Genomic DNA, 25,649 nt, shown 5'->3' with positions numbered 1-25,649 from the left:
TAAAGTGAGCAGCCGTCCCATTATACGACGTTGGCCACGCACACAATGAAGGAAGAAGAAGGCATACGTAGGTTACATCTACCTTTGGAGCGTGCTCGCTCGCGCGTATACGATTGTAGAAAGGAGTACGACGAGGATAGAAAATACTACAGATTACCGCTCACACGGATAACAGCCGTACCGGACAATAAGGCGTAAAAGGTGCAAGCGGTCCAAGAAGATCATTGCCGTACGAGAACGGGATGAGGCTAAAGAAGTCAAGAGAGAGAGAGAGAGAGAGAGAGAGAGAGAGAGAGAGAGAGAGAGAAGCTGGAGCGGACGAGAGGCTATCATTGCATCTTCTCATTACCATAACTAGTTCCACCTCTTAGTCCTCGTTCTTTCCTTAGGCCTATCTCTGTCCTTTTCTTTCTCTGTTCTTTTTCTTCTTTTTCTTCTTCCTCCTCTCTTCCTTTTTCATTCTCTCTCATCCTTCGGCCTCTATGCATCATTCCTGATATACATTCACATACGAAGGAGTTCAGAGAGTCTTTCGTTCGAGGACGAAGAGGTCGGAGGAAGAGAAAAAGAAAAGAAAGAAATCTTTGCTCTCCGGGAGTAACTACAGCAGCGGCGGCGGCAGCTGGACCCAGAAATATGGACGTCCGCTTTATAAGACGAGACAAGAGTGTGTGTGTACGAGGCAGAAAAAGAGTGAGAGAAATGGACGACGAATCTTTGTTCCGCGAGATAGCGTTCTATCAGAATTCAATCTTTCAAGTACGCGCGCGCGCGCACCTGTAATCTTCTATCAAAGTCGCATGTTAGAAATTTGTCGAAAATTTATGATAATACCGATGTTATCCTGCGAAAAAGACGCATGCCAGGGCATTAAATCTTCGATAAAATTTCACGATCTACCAAATGAAAACGAATTGGCATCGAACAAGTTCTTAATTACTTCGAATTATTCTTTCAGTCATAGGCAATGAATTTCTACTCGTTGCCGTCGAAATCGTTATAACAATTACGTTAAGAAACGATTTTAAAGAGACGATCTAGAGTGAAATTAATTTACCCACGGCGATCTCATCTCTCATCATACTCGTCCTCGACCTAAGACCTTATCGCTGCAAAGTAATCAAGTCGGATCTCGGCGATTCCTAAGAGGCTGCAACCAGTATCTCTTTCTTTCTTTCTCTTCCTCCCCCACCCCCCGCCCTCTCTCTCTACGAGCTAGTAAAAATCGGTCTGGAAGGTCGGTATCTCTTGCCCGTTGATCTCATAAAGCCAAGAGACAAAGCCTGGAAGATTGAAATCATAAAGAGTATCGCGAGGATGAGAAGAAAAGAAAAGAAAAGGAAATGAAGTAGGAAAAAGTAGAAGAGAAAGAAAAAGACGGTAATTGAAGGGCGGTAACTTAGGCGATCATTTTCGATACGCGCGCTACATACTAAGAATATAATTTGAATATCGAAAGTTATGAATTCTAGTAGCTCTTTCTCTCTCATCGACACACACGCGTTCTTTTTACCAACCACTTGACGATCGTTTCAACGAACGATCTATTGTAAAACTGTATTCACGACGATACATCCTACCACTCGAGCGTCAACGTGAATCTTAAGAAATGATAGATTAGCCGATCATAATGTGCCTTATGAAAACGTGTCACGCACGTGCTTCCTGCAATATCGCGTTGGTATCTTCCACGCGATGAGAAGGGAATGGAAGAGGCGGAGTGAAAAGTGGTAGCCGGTTTTTGAAATCTTGATGACCGATCCATCCTTTCCAGTTCCTCCTCGTTCTCCGTTAGAAGACATGTTGCGTCTACATACCGAAAAGAAAAATATAGGAAGAGTAACGAGATGACGAAGATATCCCTTTATTAAAACCTGTCTATCCAGCGGAGGAATAATTACGTCGTTCGAGATTTTGTTTCCGTACGCTTTCGACAACGCCTTTCTAATCCGTTCAAATAATTATTCCAAGATGAGAGAAAATATATTACGCGTGGCAGCTGGTTGCTTATCTTCTTGATCCGGATAGAAAGTCGGTTGCTTCGTTTTCAACCGTGTAAAAAACGAAAAAAGTTCATCGTTAATTCGATCGTGAGAAAGCGCTGCGAAAAATTAATTCCATTATGTACGCCCAACTCTTAGGAATTTAACAACGTGCATCTTACGTGAGCGCATTTATAATTAGTAATTACATTTCTTCTACGAGATAAAATTGAATTCATCAAATGGTCGGAAGAATGTCTAATGAAAGCCAAAGAACAATTTAGGATAATGATCCTCCTTTTGTTGGCAAAAAAGGAAATTATTTCTAATCCATAGATCCAATCTTTAAAGCATCGTCTTAAAATGGCATTTTAAATCAAGGAACTCTATCTGGTTGATATAATCCTTTCGCATGTTTTCGCAAATTTTTGCTTTTGCAGCATCTGAATTTCTTCCTATATTCCTCGGTGCAAGAAGAGGACGGAGAAAAAGAAAAAGTAAACTACCCTCGTTGGCGATGTCTTTGAGAAGACACGAGCATTTTTGTTTCGTCTCGAGGAGAAAAGCTCTCGGGAATTTCGATACGGGAAAAGAGGGAGAAAAGATAGCATAGAGAAAGAAGAGAGTGATAGCGGAGAAACGGGCAGGAGGATAGAAGCGTTGTACGAGTCGGAGAGGCTGACTCGGCAAAGCCGACCTTACACCGTCGCGCTTGTTACAGGCCGCACACCGTAGGGAAGAACGGAAAAGGATGGAGAGAAATAAGGACGAAGGCAAAGGTGGTTGCGACGTTCGAGGATAATTCTCCGTTATCCGTCGACTAATACTAAGTTTCTATCTGTGTTTCGAAATGCGATCTAACGTCTACTACAATCACCACCGAAAATGATCCGTTTCGAAATCACCCTCCGATCTTCATCGAACGAACAACCCTTCTCTTCTTCCACGAGACACACCGAGGTACCTCGCGTAAGCCAGTTTTGCCCCGAGGATTCTATTCTAAGCCGTGGTCGTTAAGAGCTGCCAGATTTGATCCTTTGTATCGTTCTGCCACCTAAACCGTCCCTCGGTATCCTGCTTTACGCGTGTAGAAGGAGAAACGGAAAGGACGAGAGAGAGAGAGAGAGAGAGAGAGAGAGTATTGGTTGGATTAAAAAAAACTCGAGCTTCTCTTTTCGAGCTTTTAGACTTTCTCGAGGTTTTTACGGGAAACGAAAATAACGGAAACAATTATTAAGGATTTTCCATTTTCCGTCTTTTTCTTTCCGCTTTAACGGTAGGACTTTGCAACGAGCGTTTTCATCCGTATCGTTATCCTAGCTTCGTTTCGTTTTGGCTCGGAAAAAGGGTTGGTTTCGCGTAGTCGTTCGCAAACGGATGGTAATAAATAAGTGTCTTGATGTACGCTAGACTTTCTTTGTCGGTGGATTAAGCCCGCCAGATATTATGGATCGTCTTGATAGGAGAGATGGAATAGTGGTAAAAAGTGATAAAAAGACGAGACAAAGAGAGAGAGAGAGAGAGAGAGAGAGAGAGATGAGAGCCTTTTTGTTTAATTACTTCTTACAAACGTGCGACTTACAAGAACAGGGAGTTGTGTCTCGTTCTGTCGGTAAAGTTTTTGGAATTGCTTTTTATTTCGATGCGAGAAAACTTTGTGCTCTTTTTTCTATCCAGTTATTCGGCTTGGTACTTATCCATTTAAGTCAATGGGTTTCTATTCATTTCTGTAATCTCTCCCTTCGTCCATTTATATTTGTTCTCTTTCAGCATCTTTTTATCTTGAATTTTGTCTTGAAAGGTCGCGTTCATTTGATGGTTCGTACATTCGAGGTGGTAATTCTTATATACGAAAAGAGGGGTTGGAAATTGTTGTCAAAGAAGAAATTGCTTGCACGGAAGAAAGGCAGAGATGTGTAAGGAGTAATCGATGGAAAAATTCTCTTCTCCTGCATAACCGCGCATTTATTCCGGTCGGTGAGTGGATAATCGATAAAAGTCGATTATGAAAAGGATGGTCGGTCGTCCGGTTATATACCTCGCACGAGACAGATGCGAATCTTTTGTAATCGAAATGGCCATTTGTAATATTACGAATATTTCAACGAATCCTCCATTTTTCATTCGGTATATTTATATGAATATTAAAATCCAATGTGGATTTAATTAATAGTTTGATTGATTCCTACGGAGCACGATTTATTTCGTCGTTCAATAATTGCAATTATTCCAAATTATCAACGATTTGCGTCAATGGTGATATTAAAAAACATAAAAGTAAAGACTAATCGTTAAAAATAAATGTTGCGATCAAGACCATTCGAAAGACATTCCAATTCCTCTCCGTTTACTATTTATTTCAAAAAATGTCGATCGACATGCGGATCAAGTCAATTCATTCTCCGTTCTATCGATGATCGTTCAGCTGGCACAATGCAAAGTGGACCTCGGTGATGTTAGGGCGAACGCCGGAATAACTTGTCAAAATAAGAGTAAGGGTCTGTAACGATAGGATCATGACAGTGGCTTCTCGATAAACGTCACTTCTGAACACACACGCACACGCGCACGCACACGCGCACGTACACGCGCACGCACACGTACACACACACACACACTCTCTCTCTCTCCCTGTTTCTTTTTTTTCATTTCACAGTCATGTCGACGCTTATAACGCCTTCCCTTTTTTCTTTTATCCTCTGCCACTGCTCGGACACGATAGCGTCCGTTTATTCGAGCTACAATTCGTCAGACAGCTACCGGTATTTAAAGCGGGGTCCTTCCTCCGTGCTCCGTCCATTCCGAAAGGATACGGACAAATGTCCACTTGAAATGGATATAAAATATCGTCAAACTTGGCTTTTTTTTCTTCGATATTCTACCAATCGCAAGATCAGAGACTTTTTTGTCAGTTGGAAAAAGTTCAATTCATCTTTTCCTTCCTAGTGGATAAATTGGATCGATCGATGGCAATATCTATGTACGTGAAACGGCAGACCGTGACGTATTTTGAAATGACGAAAATCGAGATCAAAAATCAAAGTGTATACGCGTATGAGAGTAGATAGGTGGGTTAGCACACATATATATATATATATATATATATATATATATACGTAACGCGTCGATGGGAATGAAGGAGGTATACCTCCTTTTTACCGCACGAAAAAGGAAATCAAATATCCAGAGCAGCTGTAAATATCGCGGAAATATAAAGAGTAAAAAGCGAAACGTTGGTTCTCCACTTGTGGCGAGGGAAGTTGGAAATCGAAGGGTACCGACGGTGGTGTATCGTTGTCGTATGGATTTTTCTGTTAAAGAAACTTCCATTTCTTCCGTTATGCCTTTTCGATGTAAGCTTTGAAATTGAATGCGCTAGAACGTCGGTAGTTGTATTAAGCCGTACGCGACACGAACTTCCAACGTCGGAAGTTGAAACGAAAAGCGTCGGGGTTGAGAGAGAAAGAATGAACTTTATCGGAAATTGCCTTGCGTTACGACGTACGACGTGTAAGGTTTTCTGAAATACATATTATCTTCGATGATCACAATGTATAATACAACATTTAACGTTCACGATCGATTTTTCACTGTCACACACGTCGCACGTCGCACGTCGCACGTCGCACGTCGCACGTCGCACGTCATACGTCGCACGTCGCACGTCGCACGTCGTATGATTCTTGACAAAAATTACAATTGTTAGAAATCCTTCGTAAATATTTGGAACGAAAAGAAAACGTTAGTCATGAATGACGCTCTCTACAGTCCTCTCTTGTCGTAAAAGAATCGGCTATTAAAGCAAAAAGGGAAAGCGAAAGATGGAGGAGAAAGGAAGAAACGAAGTATTTTAGGGAAAGAAAAAGACAAAGTCTGTATCGGTAATTGGCTTAGCCTCCAACACGATCGATGAATTGTATACCATCGTCCCAGAAAGCCAATAGAAGTTGAACCCAATTTAACAGGACGCTTCTAACTTTCTTCTTGGGCATGTTACGCTTTGGCTCTACCTTCGTCGTTCTAAATCCCCTTTTACTTTCGTTTTGTTTCAACTTATTACACCGAGAGAACATCTAATTCCGCGTAATTAGATACCGATGAGAGTCAATGTTGCCTAATGAAATAATTAAAACGGCGAGGAGGAAGGTATAGGAGGATTCCTTCGGGATTCGTCGAAGGCATTTCTCTCGAGAGAAAATTCAAACTGTTTGACATTCATTAAAGTTAGGACACATAACTTTATAATAAAGAAACTTTTTAATAAGACGGAAGAAAAGATTGTATCTTTTTCCGTAAGATGTTTAATACGAAACGTACAAAGAGAAAAGACGAAATGCGACGAAGTTATTACAAAGAGAAACATTTTTTTTTCTTCTTCCTTTTTATTGAAATACAAATGTGACAGAGAAAAAAAGAGAGATAGTATTGGTCGGACGATAAAATCGATTTATATTCTTGCGAGCTTCATTAAAACAAACGAAATTGTTTTTTCATATATACATACATTTTAGATTCTATTCGAAAGGCCAAACGTACGTAGTTATCTGTCGGAAAATCGAAAGCGCAGAAGGAAGGATTTATGATAACAGGGATGGGACGGGCAAGTGAAAAATAAGCATCAATTACGATTTACATCTCGGCCAGTATCTCCAAAACGGTGAAATCAGAATTCCCATACGATCTCTAGCCTCGGATTACCATTATTTATTGACAGATCGTATTTCACGGCTCAATAACTATGTGTCTACGTGCCTACGAATTTGCATTCGTATCAGATCAGTTGTCAGAGACATATCAGTTTCTGATAACAGAGAGCTGAACATATTTATGAGTGTGAGAGAGAAAGAGAGAGGACAGTAGAATTCGTGACAGTTGCGATCATTCGCTTGCTGACCGGAAAAATGTATCTCTTTAATCGTTTCCCCGGCGCGTATAATTGTTATTTTATATCGTCTGCCGTTTTATTTTTCGATCGTCACATCGTTGAGACAGCTTTTTCGTGCTTTGATTTTTCATTTCATCTACCCGGAGAACATCAATCGCTTAATCGCTTAATCGCTTAATCGCTCGATTAATGTACGCGCGAGAAATGAAAGTGATGTTCTTGTCTCGACTGACAATTACCATGTTCTTCTCTCTTTTTTCCCTCTTTTTAATACGATCGATAAGAAACGGCTTTTGAAAAATATCAATTGAAATTAACAATAGATCGTAGTATGAGTTTACGCGTCGCACTCCATTATAATTTCTCGCACGATTGATAAACCGATATGGAGTATCGATGGATCGCCGTACTGCGATGAGAGTTTTGAAAAAAGCGCCAGAGAGACAGAGAGAGAGAGAGAGAGAGAGAGAGAGAGAGAGAGGGAGGGAGAGAGGGAAATAGGTGAAGAGAAAAAAGAGGAAAAGAGAAAGCGAAAGAAATGGGTCTCGTTGAAAATTCTTGACCAGCCGATGCACACCAGGGAAATCAAAAGATAATAATTCCGGTGGTCCCGGCAGAGTACTCGTTCACGCCCCATGTACGAGAGTTTTGACAGTATCGACTCGAGCGATCGCGACTCCCTATCGAGAAAGTAGCGGTGCTTCGTCGAAGCGAGTGGCCCGATTTGAGAGAGAAAGAGAAGAACTCGAAGCGTACCGATGCATTATAATGCCGATCTATATTCACCAAACGAGCTACGATCCATCATTCGAAGACCGATGCAGGTGAAACACTTTGTTTCCTTTATTTCTGTCCTTTTTTTATTCTTCGCTCTTATTGTTTTACTCGTGATAGATAGATAGGGGGGAGAGAGAGAGAGAGGGGGGGGAGGGAGGGAGGGAGAGCGTAAAAGCCTTTTTACCTAATTTCAAAGACACGTCTACTTTCACTTCCATACGTTCTAATATTTAGAATTCAAACTTTCCTACTACATGCGTATACATATATTATTTCTTTTCTACTTTTCCGATAAGAGAGGAATATAAATTCCATAAGAATATCAAAGAGGGTCCCAATACTGTGCTCCTCTCTCCAGTCCTTATCGTCGGTCTCGACAAAAAAAGAAAAAAGCAAATAAGAAAGAAGAACAAAGAAAGGAAAAAGAATCGTAAGAAACTATCGATGAGGACGAATATTTTCTGACCGCTTATATGGTTCGCTATTGTTTCGCGCGGAAAAAGGAAAAATATCTGAGCGGATAGTATACGTACATATGTATCCAAACACGAATATCCTTGGGCTATGTGTATCACAAACGTATTTACGTAGGTTTATGTGCGCGCGCGCACATATATGTTACGATACATCGTGTGCAACGAGGAAAGAAAAATGTATCGGCGTGAGGCTTTACGGGAGGATATAAAAGTCATTCCTGAGGCGGAGGAAAAGAGGAATGCAGGAAAGAAGTAGAAGTGGAAGAGAGGAGCAAGTAAAGGGAGGAGAAACGATATCGCGTACGTGGAAATAAGAAGAAGCTGCGATACGAGGAGGAAAAGAGAATGCCGGAAATTCTCCTTCGTTCCTTTTAAATAAGCTCTTAACGATCACGTAAATGCAGTTTATGTGGCGCGAACGTTTAGCCAACGTGTAACAAAACTAACTCGGTAGAAACTGAAAGATATAAAGTAAATCTATTCGTAAACCTATTCGGAAGAAGAGAAAGGGAGAAAAGGAGACAGTTAAATCATAAGAGAAAAGTATATTGCTCCTGGTATTATGTTCACAAATAACACATAATGCCTCTATGCCAAAACGACATCGCAATGCGCTATCCCCGTCGACTGGGTAACCGTGTTCAAAGTAATACACGTTGAAACTTGGAAACGCGTTTAATGATATAAAATAAAAATGTATAATTTTTAAAACCACGAAAAGAATGTTTAGAATATTAAATAAGTATTTATATAAAGGAAGACGAAGACGAAGAAGATGTAGAAAAAGAAAAAGAAGAAGGAAATCTAGTCTCTTCGCGAAACTCAACGCTCAAGGATCAAAGTCATCTTCGGGCACTTGAGCGAGCCTTTCAAGAGATTCTCCAAGCAACCGAAACAGACTTTAGGAAAAAAAGAAATGGAAGAAAACACCGAAGACGCTCTCAAAGGTGGAATCAGCATACGAGGCTGGAATCTTCTCAGCTACTCGCATCAAGCACTCATGCGACCACTTCGCACCCCTATCAAGACCACCAAAAGAGAAAACGTTAGAGAAAGAGAGAGATAGATGGATAGAGTTCATTTTGAATCCCATACCAGGACTCCTCATTCCGGCTCGATTCAACTACGTGAAAGTAGGTATAGTTGGAATTAACGTTTATCTTTTCTAAGCTAAGAACGAAAAGGAAATGCTAAAAAAAAACAAAAAAGAAAAAAAAAACAAATAGACGGCATCTTTATTGCTTATTAGACCAACTTTATCACAAATCTCTATCGAAATTGGCACAGATTTCTATCGGAAATGTAACGAGAACGGAAAAACAGATACAATTTATATTAGAGCAGAAAGAAATAATGAAAGAGATAAAGATAGAAAAATAGGGATACGCTACGCGTGTAAGAGAGAGAGAGAGAGAGAAATGATTTTCCTCGTGCTACATTAAATGCAACTCTGCCGTGCGTACGTATTTGCACTGTCTCACTAACGCACACGCATACGATAAGTAGGGCACAGAGATAGATAGGCATATATAAGTGCGAGTATGTACGCGCACGTAACTGCATTTACGCTGGAATCCTATTTACGCTGGGTAAAATCGCATTGGAGGGATCCCATGGCAGGAGTACCTTGGGAATAGCCTCTGCACGGTTATTCTCTCCCCTCTTCCTAGGCTTTGGGTTGAGCTTAAACTCCTCACTCCCTTTCTCTCTATGGCTACTACCCTTTTCGAAAGCTAGTCGCACACGTTGGGACGTGTGCACGACTGCGAAGCTAGCACAGTAGACGCATTTTTATTAAACTCTATTGTTTCTCTCTCTCTCTCTCTCTCCCTTTTCTCTCATTTCAAGCGTTTCCCTTTCTTTTTTGTCCATGCTCCCTTTTTCAGATTTCGATTTCAAAGCTTATCGGTGATTTAATCGTAAACTGCTAATAATGCAGAGTCTTTTGCGGAAAACAAGAATGTTTTGATCTTGATAAAGGGGCGAGAGGGGCATGATATTGGATAAAGAGCGAGGCCCAACCTGGAATTGGAGAGTATCGCAAGAACAGAATATATTTCGTCGAAAGGCTCGGATCAAAGATCTAATTCTCAAACTCTTGCGAAATGGATCAGATTGTAACCGAAACGTGGACACGTTAGTACGTGGATATGTGTTTTTCGTGAAAACAACCGAGTAAAATTTATTCCTCGCAGTAAGAGATACGTGAACGTGATTGAAATTAAATTCTCGACACGGTTGATTAATAAATACGATACGCGCGTCGAGACGAGAATTTAATGCGCGAGCGGAGGATTTTCTGAATGTTCGCCCGTGATGATATTTATGCTCATAGACGGTGATTAATTTCGATTAATTTCACGATACGGTAAATTTTAATTGAATGAACGAAACGACTGTTGGAATATGGATATCTACCTGCCGATAGAAAAAGAAAATAAAGAAAAAAGGAAAAAAAAGATGAAAATCGAAAATCCAGAAAGACAGCTTTCCGACGTGATAAGAGTACCGTGCGTTTTATTTCCTGACAATGAGTTAATCTCACTGGCCTTTTATAATTCTTCATTAATTCAATGATTACCTTATTATATTTCATATTTCCTACTTGCTTCGCATACGCAAATTTGTAAAACGAGAGTAAAGAGTAGGAAGAAAATAAAAAGGAAGAATACTGCGGAACTTAATTGTATTAAATAATCCATTTAATTTTTTTCTTTTATAATAAAATATCAATAACAGGATTTATAGAGAACGGGAACAAAGTGTAAAAATAAGACAAAGAGAGAAAAAGAGTTTTCGACTTTCTCTCTTGCTTTTTATCTCGTTCGATGGATTTGAATTTCAGGCTTAAAAAGAGAGAAAGAGAAAGAAACAAAGCATACCGGCAGCCTCCACATTTTTATCCGTACCACACTTTTCCACCACTTTACTCGACTGCAGTGGCAAACTGCCGACGCAGAATGCGGAATAAGAATTTCATTCTGCGCGAGGTATTACCTTCCTGCTCTTTTCTCTCATCTCCCTAGACCTCTCTACCCTTCTCTTTAGCTTTACCAATTCCCCTTCCTCTCTCTCTCTCTCTCTCTCTCTCTCTCTCTCTCTCTCTTCGTTCGATAAGGGACAGTGTAAAGACCGGCATGTAGGAAAGTCTAAAGACAGTAAATACGATCTACCGCCTAGATCGGCGATACCGCTAGTACTCTATAATTCCATAATAACACGTCTTGATTCTAGGAAATAAGTCGCACTAAACATTTTATCCTTTTTCTTGGAAGAGATTTACTCGAACCGCCCAACTCTTTTCCACGTGGCAAGTCGAGAGAGAGAGAGAGAGAGAGGGGGGGGGGAGAGAGAGAGAAAACAGGATAGTTCTAATAGCCGCATATATGATGCGGCCCAATAGTCGCGATTGTTCGAATCGATCCGAGAAATGTCATAAAATGACTTTAACGATGAGAATTTATAGAATGAAGAACGAACGAACACGCGGAGAACTATGGATACCAACGAATAGCGATGGTAATAATTTCAATCGTTCGGGTTCTCGTTAAATTGATGGCTAATAATCGGTATTTAAAGTCGAGAATAATCGTACCCGGATTTCGATCATCGGATTTGATAACGAGTAAATTTGTTTGCGAGGATACGCAAAATATGTATACCTACGTACTTATCCTATTTCCTATGCGTCCACGATTATATGACGTATAACAGAATTAACGTGATTATGGTGAAATTATTTTTCGAGCGCATAACGAGGTCTCGATTAGATACAGACAAATGCATGGTAATCGGAGGAACAAGCGAAACGTGCGAGAGTCCATTGTAATTAGCGTATCTATTTGTTTAATGCATCGCGATCGAAAGCACATTCTTACTCCCCTCTCCCCCGTATTATTATCCCTTTATTCGAACCCTTAAACTAATCATTCTAATCAGCATCGGTTATTCGCAAACACATCGGAGAATCACGAAAGGCTTTAGATTGTCAGCTCTATCTTGGACGATATCCAGAACAATTTGGAGCATTCGAACGACTAGGTGGCAAGCGAGGCAGAAAAATGCGAGTAAACGAATCGACGAGTCTAAGAAGGAAAAGGAGGAGTCGCGTCACTTTGTCCGAAAACAGAAAGGACAGCGTAAAGGCACGTCTTCGTTTCCAGTACAAGTTCGAAGGAAAAGAAAAAGGAGAAGGAGGAAGAGGAGAAGGAAAAGGAAGAAGACAGAGGACAAGAAAACGAGAGCTAGAAGTATCAGGGGCTTGGTCGCCTGGCCAGTCCGAATGCCCGCGGCTGGTCTGGTTCTAAGATTACGATCATAACGAAAAAGCTTCTCGCTCCCATTCTAGCTTCTCTCTCTCTCTCTCTCTCTTTCTTAGCTCCAGCTTCTTTCTCTTTCTATGTGTATGAGAACGTCCGGCAATGGCTGCATCGCATACAGCATTGCGCGGCACGGTATGCATTATGGAACGAGCGGCAACGATTCTAGCGGAAAAATTGCGGACACGCGAGACGGACGCGATCTGCAGCTTGACTAGCTATCCAGCTATCTACCTACCTTACCACCGCGCGATATCTACCTACCTAGAAGATCTCGAAGGTAATAGAAAGAGATAGATAGAGAGAGGAAGAGAGACACATGTTCTATGGGGATACATATACATATACATATACATATACATATATATATATATATATATACACATATATAGAGAGAAATATAGAAGCAGTTTGCTCTCTTCTTGGTCAACTATCTCTAGGAAGAAGTCGCCAGACGAGAAGATTGCTTTCCTATATCGCATCGACTCCTCTCTACCCATCTCTACCTCCTTTTCTCTTTCGCCAGCACTCAACTGACTGTTTTCCATTTTATAAGAAATTAGAGAAAGAAGCGTATGGGTATACAGGGAGAAGAAACGAGAAAGGAAGTAATACGAAGACGTCTGTTGCAGTTTTCTGAACCAATCTCAACCGTAGGAATAAGTAGTCATGTCGTGCGATTTGACAGTTCGGTGGAGACGTATCATTGAAGGAACTATATACGGTTTGCGTGGGTGTTTTTTTTACTTGCTTTTATAATGTTAAAAACGATCCCGCCGAGTTTCTTGCTCGTAGAAAAAGAAACCGTGAAAGGGAAAGCTCGATTAATATGAAACGTCCTCCTACCGTGTAAAAAATATTAAGATAGCGAAGAAATCGTATTACTTGATTTCTAACAAAGAACAACGCCATTAAATGACAAAGTATAACGAGTACTTAGATTGATGTTTCCGTTTTCGTTTTTTATTCGCATTCGTGAGTGTTATTCTCGAGTGTTGGTGAAAGCCGCAGATGAGAAAAGCTCACGGGACTCGTAAAAGCTGGCAAGAACGAAGTGTAGCAAAAAATTGTACGGCGAACGATCCAAAAAAAGAAAAAACGCTTGCTCGAAGAATAGAAGGAACTTCTCGCGCGGCTGGGGTTAAAAAATATATTCGGCTGTATGGTGTGGCTGACAGCTAAACTTTTATGGGTTCCCATTAATGGAACTATGAGATGTCCGAGAAGAAAAAGAAGAAGAGGGAGAAGAAGAGAAAACATATCACGTGTCTCGTATACTTGGCACGATCTTGAAGAAGAAGGTGGCATCGTGCAAGTTTCGTAGAAACGAAACAGAAAAAAGAAAAAAAATAGAGAGAGAGAGAGAGAGAGAGAGGCTAAACTGAGAACCCATCTCTCCCTCCTGTTGTCAATGTTTTAACATTGGACGAGTTATTTGGTCGACGCGAAACACGATGAAACAGGGATGAATCGCAGAACGCTTAATCGTTTTCAAGAGCTTCTTAGAGGAAGTTTTCTATTTCTCTTAGATATCGGCCTTCTTTCACAGTCGAATAACTCACACGTTAACAAAGCTACGGAGAATTCGAGATAAAAGTGGTATTCCATCGAGATAAAGCCTAATATATCGAACATTGATTCTGCAAAAGGAATTAGCATGATTTCATAGTTAATGATCGAACGATCGAGACAATTGATATTCGTCGAGAACAGCGAGTGCTTTGAAATTTTATTCTTGCGTTGCAATAACGAGCACGATTGTAGAAAGATAAAGACGGAGAGAAAGAGAGAAGAACTTGAATAATTCATGAATACTGGATTGGAAAGAGGGACATGGTTCGGCGCGAAAATGATTATCGACCGATTATCGACACAATAACTTTTCGCGAAGCTCCTATCGAAGAAAGTATCGAGAAGGTATGTCGCCGCGAATGGGATCGAAATTGAGGAGGAATCGAGATTTAATAAAGGATCGCCTTGCTTTCGATCCTGATATCCATAATTATCGATATGACCGAGATCGAACGAGAGAGAACCGTTACTTAACTATGAAACGACTATGATTATCCGAATCTCCATCATCTTTCTCTCTTTCTCTTTCGCCCCCGCTTAAATTGATATTCCAAAAAGACTTGACCACACGTACAATCGCATTACAACGTAAACGCGTACGTGCGATCAGACACGTCTACCCATGTAGGTATGTATCGTATCGGTAGCTTGAAAATAATTATACGATTATATTCTCCTCGGCACGACGGTGGTAATCGAGCGAGGATGCGTAATCTCGGATGGTAATAATCGTCCGAGTTTCGATCGTTCGCTGTTTTATTTGTCGGAACGAAAGAGGCAGAATTGTAATGTATCGTTGGCAACATTAGCGTTCTAAAAATAAATGCCTATGAAGATTTTTTATCTAGACGAGAATAATCATAGTTCAGATCTGGCTTATCGTACCGATGATATCGATCGATTTAATCCCGACTCTTATGTGAATTATAATCGTCGATGAAAAAAACTATCGAATTAAATTTGCTATAAATTTCGAAAACAACGATTAGATATTTTACCATTTTAGAAATTGACCGAAAGCACTTACCTGCAGATGAACCTGACCGTTGTTGTCCACCCAACCAATGACCATGTCGGCTCCCTCTCGACCGTCCTCCTTCTTGAAACCGAGCCCGACATAGCCGAGTGTCTTCACTTGAATCTCAAAAGTTACTTCCTTGTCGCCTGGCGTCCAGAGGACGAGAAAATTATTGTCCAAGATCGCGCTGTGTTTCCACTCGACGCAGAAAACGTTGTTAAGGAGGAAAAGAATGAACGATAACGCCAAAAATTTCATTGTTTCTTCTTCTTTTTTTTCCTCTCTCTCTTTTACAAAACGATGATCAGTGCATCTGTAAAAAGAGATAATATATTTTTTAGAATATCGAATAGAAATTAATTAAAAGATGCTCAGAAATAGTTTGAAATAAAAGAAAAACGTTTGGCATGTTTTTAGGTATAAGCTGTTCATCGCGTTCGCCAAACTTCCGCCATCGATTTATATTACCAATTTCCACTCCTACGAATACAAAATCATTTCCATGAATACGTATGAATTGTCGTCCAATGAATTACGTATCGAGAATTGAAATTTTTATTGTACGTAATAGTAACAGTTTCACGTTAGTAAAAGATAAAACTTTTGTTTTCGAACTATCCCCGAATATTTACTTTCGAGTATGACATACCGTGTTACAGTTTAAAACGGTACCCGAGAGTCATCCTACCGGTAACTCGGGTTCATGCTACTTAAAACTTTTTAACACGATCGCGCAAAGAGAACGGCATTTTCTTTTAATATTTCAGCTTCTACGATACGTTTCGTTGTGTCCGTGAATATGCCTCGATGCAGATACACATCGGTACAAAAGGCGCACGAAGAAATGAATTACTTTCTTTAAATTAATTCACCGATAGTCTGATCGGGCTAAAAATAGCAAAAAATAAAAATATTTTTCATAAATGTATACGAATTGTAAAAACTCTTAGAATGCCTACTATTATTAGTCGTTGCTATAAAAGAAAAAATCACATTTACGGCCTCAGTGGAAAAACTGCTTGATAATAGATTTGCCGCACGTACATATGTACTTACATATATATATATATATATATATATACATATATATGTACGTACGTAGGCATTACTTATCCAGTTATTCTCCTCGTTTCTTTATAAAGCCATATTGACCTTTTTCTCCGTTTATTGTGAAGATTAATCGAAATGAGAGAGAGAGAGAGAGAGAGAGAGAGAGAGAGAGAGAGAGAGAAACGTTGACTTTGTTTCCGTCGAGAATTATAAAGTTACATGGAGGTGTAAGTGGGAACAAAGGATGAAAATAAAAAGGATAGGGGTTAGGGAGAAAAATGATAAAAGAGAAGGAGGACAGGGAGGTACGCAAAGAATCGGTTCGACGGAAAACTGTAGAAAATGGAGTTTCCAACCGACTGGATGTTCAAAGGGAAAAGGTTTGCTTCTTCGTCGACGTGTATTGCGTGAGACCTGTGAAGAAAGGTTGTAATTTTATAATAGAGGAATAAAAGAAGGAGACAGACTAAGGAGCGTTGACAGGCGACAATAAAACGTGTAATTTGCATTTTCACCAATCGGTCGAGATGACGGCAGAGAAGCATATCGTTAAACAGGGTCAACAAGCGTTTGGCCAGACGTAAACGAAGTCATTAAATGCGTTCCAGTTAACCTGATCTCTTTCTTGAAAGCAAAAGAAGCAAAAGAAACGGACGAGGAGATAACGAATAAAAACAATTTACGAGAAGCAAAAAGAATTTTTAAAAATTTTTATTTTATAAAAAAAAAAAAGAAGAAGAAAGAAAAGGAAAAAACAAGGGAACAACTTAGAGAGTTAAACAAAAGATACAGTATGACTTTTATGGGGAGGAAAAAAAATTGTGTAGCGATCGATCGCTCAACGCTGATCACTTTTTCCGAGGGGAAAATTGGCTGTGTCAACGTTTTGTGGATGACAGCGGTAGTGCGGCCCAACACCGGCCTCTCGTATTTTATTCTTATAATTCGATTATATTTTTTCGAATACCTCGCGCTTTGATAAGCAAACACGCTACCTCTCTTGGTATTCGCTAAATTGCTACGCTTTTCCAATCCTTCCGCAGCCTGACTCTTTTCTTTTTTCTTTTTTTGTCCTTTTGTTTCTTTTTCCTCCCAATAAAAATATAAAAGAAACAAAAAGAAATTATTTAACAAATAAAAGTTAACTCTTTGGCTGGCGGCTATGGCGACACGTAGCGTTATAAACGTACGTTTAACGAGTCGAATCGATTACAAATTGCGGGTATACCGGGGAAGTAGAGAAGTATTGGACGCGCACGTAAAAGCGTTTGCACGATGTCCAAACGCGCTCTCCCGCGTGTTCGCTCGTCCGAAAGGGAGGACGAGCTCTTCAAAATCACGAGTAGCTACAAGTTTGGAGAATTTCGTATGGGTGATGGTTGCCTAGTCAAATCTATTCCAGAGTATAGCGGCTGTTATCGTAAACAGATCAATTCGAAGCCGCTATCGATCGGTACGCGATTAACTTTTGCCTAGTTGGGCTCGATTGAAATCGAGTAAATTATACCTATTATTCTCGGGAATGCGTCGATTGAGAGGGGATATACAGATAGGCCATCCTCGGTGAACACTCGGATTTATCGATTTTCCAAGCAATTTCATTGTTTAAGGTCAAAATCGTTTGGACAAATCTATCGTAAAAAGTGTCACTCGTATCCACGATTCAATTATTATACTTTTCGGTTTTTTCGTTTTTCGACCGATCGCGCAGCGAGAACGTAGTAAACGCAATTTCAAAAAAACGCATGGTCTTTCGATAAGACCATGGAAAAACAAATATTTGAATATCTCGATGATTCATCGGTAAGCTTACATACGAGTAATACGCGATAGGATTTCAGAGACATTATCTGGCGCAGCTAACGTCCATCCACGAAAGGGATCGATTCAATTAACAGTAACGTCGGTAACGTAGGTGTAATGCGCCTTCGGACGACGGTGCCATTGTTGTTTCTGTTAGGAAATGGTGATGCATCGACAGTAGCAGCTGTCGCGGCAGCTCAACTCAAAATCGCTCATGCGTAGGTGGAAGCGTCGACTGAAATTGAGAGGACACAGTGCAGACGGAGTAGTTAGGCGAGATGGATGGGAAAGGAGAAAGGGAAAGTAGATGGCGAAGGTGGTTACGGAGGTGGTGGAGCATCCGAGCTCCGATAGCGGCTTTGATTTGCGGCGTGTCGTTCAGTCGATTGCTCTCAAATTGCGTCCAGTACCGGTGTGGTGGCGTCAACCTGAAACGTCCAACAACCCCCCCCCCCCCTCGATGCCCCCTCGATCCCGAAAACTCCCACCGAGCTCCATCCCTCTCGTCAACCCTCTCGCGACACTCACGTAGACACTCTGCGCGAGCGGTTAGAGACTAATTTTTCTCTCTCTCTCTCTCTCTCTCTCTCTCTCTCTCTCTCTCTTTCCCTCTTTCCCTTTACGCCTATCGCATAGCCTCGTTCTATCCCCGTCAATCTGTCTCTCTCTCGTTCTCTCGATTTTCCGGTCCCTTTTGTATCAAACCCGACGCCTCACCTGTCCTCTCGCTTTTCCACAACCGCCCTTTCCTCTATTTCTCCTCTTCTCCCTCATTCTCGCTCATCTAGCTCTCACTCGTACAAAGCCTCTAGTGCTTGCCGGGTTAAATAAATCGACGAGCGTTCGGTAAAACGTCCGAATTCGAAATGGTATATGCGTTTTCGTAGTTTCACGCTTGCCTGCTGTTCGAAGGGGAAAGGAGAGGTGTGACGTTTGTTGCAACGCACCTCTCTTTCCGTATACGGAGTGAGAGGTGAACGGTGATTAGTCGAGTTGTTTGAGAACACTTTCCTTTTGTATCCGATACATAGATAGATATTTTGGCAGCTCCAGCGCAAATTCTCGTTTACTCAACGAGTTACGAGATCGATCATTCCTTCCCTTTCTTTCTTTATTTTCTCCCTCCGCGCACCCTATTTTATTTTATATTATTCTCGTACAAATACTTTCAACGGCGACCTATTGGACCTTATTTTCAAATATAGATTGGACCGGAGAAATGAACTTTTGATGATGCCATCGTTTAACAATTTCGAAAAATAAATTTTTATAAAACGCTCGCTTAAATGCCCATCAGAGATGAGTTTTTAAAGGAATCGACTATTGAACGATTGGTCGCGGCATAATCCAGCGAAAACTATCCGCTTTCCAGAGGTGTTGTCATTGGCATTATCGCGTACGCGTAACTTATAGCGCCCATTTGGTATTTCTATGGCATTTGATATTTGTTAGCCGCCCTAGAATGCATTCGCGCGGAGCGATTAGATCGTTCCCATTGCGTTCCATGCGCAATATAGACGCAATGCGGTTATAAACGTACTATAAATGGAGATATTAGTAATTCAAACGTTATCGTAAACCAACCTCCCATGCTGAAAAGGAAAATTTATTTTATCCTTCGAATTAATCGTTATGACTTGTATACGAGAATCCTGAGTCCGACATTTTGTCTTCAATTAGAGAACGAATTTTTTTCTTATACCTACCGGGGACATGGTAACGTCAACGTTAAAAGTAATTAAAAACGTAAACTAAATAAAGAACGCGGTTGGTCTTGCGAAAGCGGCGTCGAATGTCAAAAGCAAAATCTGGATTTGGCCGCGCATGATGCGATACGCGGATCGCGAAACCGTATGTAACGGTTGCAAGTCAACCCGACCATGGAAATTTCACATAAATTTCCATATTCGCGGATGCCCCCCTCCCCCTTTCGATTTCCTACCTCTGCCTCCAACCGTTGTCGTCCATCAAAATTCCAACGAAAAAGTGAAGAAAAATCTTTCCTGTTTTTTTTCTCTTACCCTCATTATTTGTTCAGCTCGTCTTTGCTACATTCTCTCCATATTTTTCCATCGGAGATGCTCGGATCATTTTTAATTTTTCAACTATAATAATAACTATTAATTCATTAATTTCATAATGAGTTCAAATTCGATAAGAAACGTTTCTACTTGAAGTCTTAATTATGACTAGATTCACGAGACGATAACGAACGATCGAGCATTATTATTAAAAATATAAATATTTTCAACCTCTCCCACTAAATCTCCAATGACCAGAAAGATTTCCAATTAACTCAACTCCGATTCTTACTCGAGGGTTTCGTAATTAAAATCGTATTCCTGCTACAGTCCTCACGACGATCTCTCGGTTTTATATATATCGCAAATGCGGTTAATACTAATTAAGCTCGCGAAGCGTCACCGTATATACGTCACCGATATATAGGAGACGAAGATTTGTGCCTAACGCGTAGCTCTCGACGGATCTCGACGTACGCACGGGTTCTCTGCGTAGAGAGTAGAGAAAAAGAGAGAACAAAAGGGTGCTGAAGGAGAGAAAAAGGGATAAGAATAAAAATCTCTGTGTATGACATCGGAGATAACATCGGCCATTACAAAGCAACATTTAAATCCTGACAATATTGATTCTGATCTTTCATTTGTTTCTATAATGCAAGTTTATTATTATAACGTTTCACGATTATTAAATCAATAAAATGTTTGAAAGGAAATTTCGTTGTATGGACGTGAATATAATATTGTATATCGTTTTATCGTAACGAGGTAAAAATTGATAAAGTTAAACTACATTGGTTTGTTGGAAAGCATCGAAAGAACGGTTCAACGAACTATAATATTACAGGAGGACACTTATCGAGGTTCTCCTACTACCTGGTTCATCCATCATCGTGACACCTGACGAAGGTCTTCTTACTTCGTCGAAGAAAACAGCAAAGAAAAAAACGACGCGAAAGGTAGAAGGAGGGAAAAAGAATGAAGGACGTAATCTGCACGGAAGATAATCCGCAGCCTCGGCCACATCAATTAGCGTTCCGTAAAATCGTCGAATATCGTGAGAGAACGATTTGAAAATTACGTTAAGATTTGAAACACCATCGAGAGTCAAGCTTCTAAATGTTTCGAGGCGTGTCAGCGTTATTAAGGTAAACGAAACCTATGATCGTAGAGGAAATTAATAGTTTTAAAGGCTTTAAAGAGACATACGTAAGCCTTTTGAGTAAGAGATTATAATTATTTCCATCAAAGATACGAGTTCCGTTACGTTACTCGTGCGGAACTTATTGATTTTATATTCTTATATAATACAATTCGAATGCTTCGTAATTATATTGAGAGAACATCGATTCTCTTTTCCTACGTTATAATCGGAATTTTAATCTTTGTAGGAATCTATGAACAAAAAAAAAAGAACGATTTATTTGAAGAGAGATAAATTGCCATCTCGTCGAACGTCTGCAAAATCGCATTACATTCTTAGACGTAGCTCCTACTCTCTCGTTCTTTCTTTCTCGTGCTGAATATCGTTACGAGTTTCAAATTAAAACGTCTAATGTCGTTAGGTATAATAAATTATATACCGAGTCACAAAGTACGTTCAAATACGAAATACGAGGAAAGCAAAGGTTCGGTCGTACCTACATATCTGTAAATACGTGTTTCGTGCATTAAGAGGGGGGGAGAGAGAGAGCAATTTGTGCTACTTCAGTCTCTTAAAACTTGCTGGTATTGGAGGTTACGACGTCAAGTTCCAACTAAAAAATCGAAACTAAAAATTTGCGAACAAGCCATATCGGTGTTTACGACGATTTGTTCAAAGAGTTAAAATACAAGAGAAAAAGGAAGAAAAGATAAAAAAAAAAAAAAAATAAAGGAAGAAATATGGCACGGTTCGCAATTAATGCTCCCGTTCGCCTATTGAATAAAACATAAAAAAGATCACCCATGCGTTCCGTAAATCGAGCGTGATTTACATTCTTCCGTTTCTTCTCCAATTTTATCTGTTTTTTTCTTCTTTTTTTTTTTTTTTTCTTTTTTTTTTTTGACGAAGGTACTCGTGAAAATCACGTCAAAAAATCCCAGTAAAATATTCGCGATCTAGTTGAAATTTTCGGTGGATTATTCGATTAAACTTCCAGCGTTACAGTAAAACTAATCAATTGTTTTTTATATACGGAACATCGTTATACCCTGCGAGTTTAAATGTAGTTATTTCGTTTTAACCACAGCACGTTATGATCACTTCAATGCGATAAGATGTCTTAAATACATGATATAATCTCATATAATACATGATATTTTAATAAAAATTGATATCGCGTTCTGAAATACGTATCATGCGAAGATACACAAAAAGAGTTAAAGATGTTTCAGTGATCGTTAGCCTAGTATGTTAGTAGTAGTAATAATAGCATAGTAGTAGTAGTAGTAGAAACTACAAATAAGAGAGATAATACCGCTACGATTGTCACGACAATTTAGTACACTACAGGGAAGCTAATTGCTATGGCACACGGCACTCACTATCAAACGAGAACTGGGGCTATGACCCGTGCCTTTCACGATACCCTCTCTATGAATATATTATTTTCATTTTTCCTCTTTCTATGAATACCTTTCTCTCTCTCTCTCTCTCTCTCTCTCTCTCTCTCTCTCTCTCTCTCTCTCTCTCTCTCTTTCTTGTATTTGTTGTTAACGTCACGAGTCTGAGCTAACGAGCGACGACTTAATCGGAAAAGAAATACTATCTGGATTAAATGCTGATATTATTCATAGGTGCTATTATGTGTTTGCTCAATCTTGATAGAATGATAGCATACGTATATTTGCGAGAAAAAATTCTACGAAAGAGAAGTAAATAACAAAAACGACGACGGAAAGTGAATAATACAATGAAAGGTGAAGAAAATGCAACGTTTCATGGAACGTTATTATTTTAACTTTTCTTTCTTTTCTTTAATATCGATGACGAGCAGATAATTAATTGATGAGGTTATATTTAAAGCTAACTAAAAATTTGTTTCACTTCAATCTTTTCTCAATTTAACATTCAAGAGCTTAACGCAGATTCAACTTCGTTTACGTGGTCGACAAGAAAAGAAGCGTAGAGTGGCACCCTTTGAGCGAGAAAGCATTAGTATTTTCTAGAATGAAGTGCAAAGAAGACAAGAAGAAGAAGAGAAAACGAGGAAAGAAGAAGCCGATAAGATGATTAACAAGCAACGAGCGAAGCGTTACGAAGCAGCGAACCTAAGCGTATGACCCACTTTGCTTCTGTGGTTTTCCATTTTAAAAATGACCGAGCCGAATAAGTTCTTCGCAGAATCCTGGTATTCATAATGCAGTGAGTGTAAAGTTGCCGACAAAAGATGCTGAAAGGACAAGGAGGAAGGAGAAGAAGAGAGACAAGTGCCACTGTTTCTCGCGCGAACGGACAAACTTCCGAAGTTAAAAGTAGCTTAGGCGAAGCGGAAGATTGTTGCTCGTGGGTGGAAAACGAGAGCGAGATGGGGCGAGAGGAAAAAGAAAGGAAAGAAAAAGTTACATTGCTTTAAGATCCTTCGGGGATAAAATATCGCCTGGAATTAATGTTAAGTAATGTTAAGATTGCGTTGCGTAATTCTGAGGATGCTATCGAGCATCGATAGAAATTAAATTTAAAAGTAGATGTTAAATGGCTTCTCTTAAAAATTAATCTAATACTCGAAGGATTATCGCGAAAGTAAGAAATCGGCGCAAAATAGAAAAGTGAATGCAGCCCGCTAATTCGGGAATGATCGATCACCGATAGAAAACTTTGCAGTAGCGAATTTTCGCTCGAGCCCTCCCCATTATTTTCTCAAATCCACGATCCAGCTCCCTTCAAACGTTATCCCTCGAAGATACACGTGGCACGCAACTTCTCACCCTTTCCTTCCCTTAATTGCACCACTTGCCCAATTAGTCGAAGAGAAAGAAAAAAGCGCGAGAAGGAAGAAAGTGATAGGGCCATCGATCCTGACTGGCTCTAATTAACGCCGCTTTTCAAAAGCTTTTCCACCCCCCTCCACGCCTTTTCAATTCCCCGTAATCGTCTACCGCAGTACCGTAATACTCTCTCGCGTCGCGTACGCTTGGAAATTAAATTATATTTCTATGAACCCGGAGCACAAATGAGGATGTAATAATCGAGCGAAGATCGACGATTCAGAAAGAATTACTTGCCAAAAAGGATTCGAAAAGAAAAAGGAAAGGAAACAAAAGAAAAAGAAAAAAAAAGAGAGATATCGTCGCTCGCGGTAGCCTTTCTTAAATGCTTCGTTCTTTTTTCTATTCCTTTCTTGTTTTTTCTATTGTATAGAAAGGGAAAAGTTTGAGAATAAAAATGGGAGAAATAATACGTAAGAGCCGGAACGGCTACGAAATGAAGCCGATAGATCGAGGTCAAAAATATATGAGGCACATAACGTGTGAGCATGCAAGAATATAGCGCGTACGGAATGCATAATACATTCGGGGGTGAGGTAGTCTGTATGAAGGGGTGGAGAAGAAACCGGTGGCAGGATAAGAAGGTTCGCCGTATGTCTGAGGATAATATATGACCGTCGTAACGTAACCGTAAATATATTATGAGATAAGTCTCCGAACACGTTATCCCCTTAAGGCGAACACTCGGATGCTGAGGACGGGGTTAGTTACATGCTACATGAGAGACGAGTGGGTGACGATGATGCGACCCGTTTCGATGCATCCTCGAGATTTCTCTCGACTTTACGTACTTGCCCATCGATCTCGAATAACTCTGGAGTATGGTCAAATATTATAACTACGTCAATACCGAAATACAAATTATCTAATAATTTACTTTACTTAACGAAAAAAATGGCTTAGCTCTTTTAAAGGCGTTTGATGATCCCAGTGATATTACTCGGTTCGGTTACGCCTCGATGAAATAATTTGCAAGAACCACGCCCTTTCTCTCACTTTATCGAGCAAATAAAATGGCATGTTCTCTCGAGGTCTCCCACCGATTGGTCGAACCTCTCGAGCATCATCAGCGTAACGACGCTAACGTTACGTGTTTCATGCTCGATCCCTTTTCTACCCGAACGTACCAATGTTTCTCTCTTCCTTTTTTACTTTTACTTTTCTTTTTTATGCGAGCAACGGTGCGTCTTTCCTGCACCTGCGAGAACGGAAGTTCTTTCGTAAAGTCACACGAGTCCCTACCGTTGACAACGCGAGCTCTCCCTCGCGACTTTGCCAAGAACGAGAACAGGAGAGAGAGAGAGAGAGAGAAGAGGGAGAACATATCGCATACGATTTATCGTTCGCGATGTGTCGCCGATAGACTCGTACGTAGGATGTTGTGACTGTGAGAGAAAAAGAGGCCGCCTGGTAGGACGGCTTCTCCGAGACAATGGACAAGAAATATGTTATTCTTTTGTCGGTCGACTTCGAGAGTCCGATTCTCCTCTTTCCGACGGTCTCGCAAAGTTCAAACGCCGGAGATCCTGTATCTCGTGAGTGTACACCTTTTTACCATCCGTAACGAGGAATAGTCGTTTTCCTTGTGTATTCTTCTACAAGCGAATACATATGTTGATTAACGACGATATGCAGATCGAACAATGAATTTCGCAAAATGAATGTAAATAAATGTAGAGTAAGACATGTGGTACAAACTCATTGAAAAAATCTTTATCCTTTTCACCATTTCACATCCGTCAAATTCGAAGACGAAGACGTACTTTTAAAAATGAATCTC

At 40.2% G+C, this 25,649-nt stretch overlaps 1 protein-coding gene across 2 annotated transcripts in view; it reads right to left on the bottom strand.

The window, feature by feature from the left end:
• The window catches only part of LOC124424025 (MOXD1 homolog 2), a 151,077-nt gene that overhangs the window by 56,023 nt on the left and 69,405 nt on the right, over positions 1-25,649 (bottom strand). For both annotated transcript variants that reach the window (XM_046962482.1, XM_046962481.1), the window contains one exon: positions 15,039-15,342. In XM_046962482.1, the coding sequence (XP_046818438.1) occupies positions 15,039-15,287 (249 nt within the window). In that variant the 5' untranslated portion in view covers positions 15,288-15,342. The remainder of the gene's footprint in view (positions 1-15,038; positions 15,343-25,649) is intronic.

This window comes from Vespa crabro, chromosome 5 (assembly GCF_910589235.1).
Source record: "Vespa crabro chromosome 5, iyVesCrab1.2, whole genome shotgun sequence".
NCBI classification, from domain to species: domain Eukaryota; kingdom Metazoa; phylum Arthropoda; class Insecta; order Hymenoptera; family Vespidae; genus Vespa; species Vespa crabro.
The sequence above is the reverse complement of the archived record's forward strand: the minus strand, read 5'-3'. Positions and strand labels throughout refer to the sequence as shown.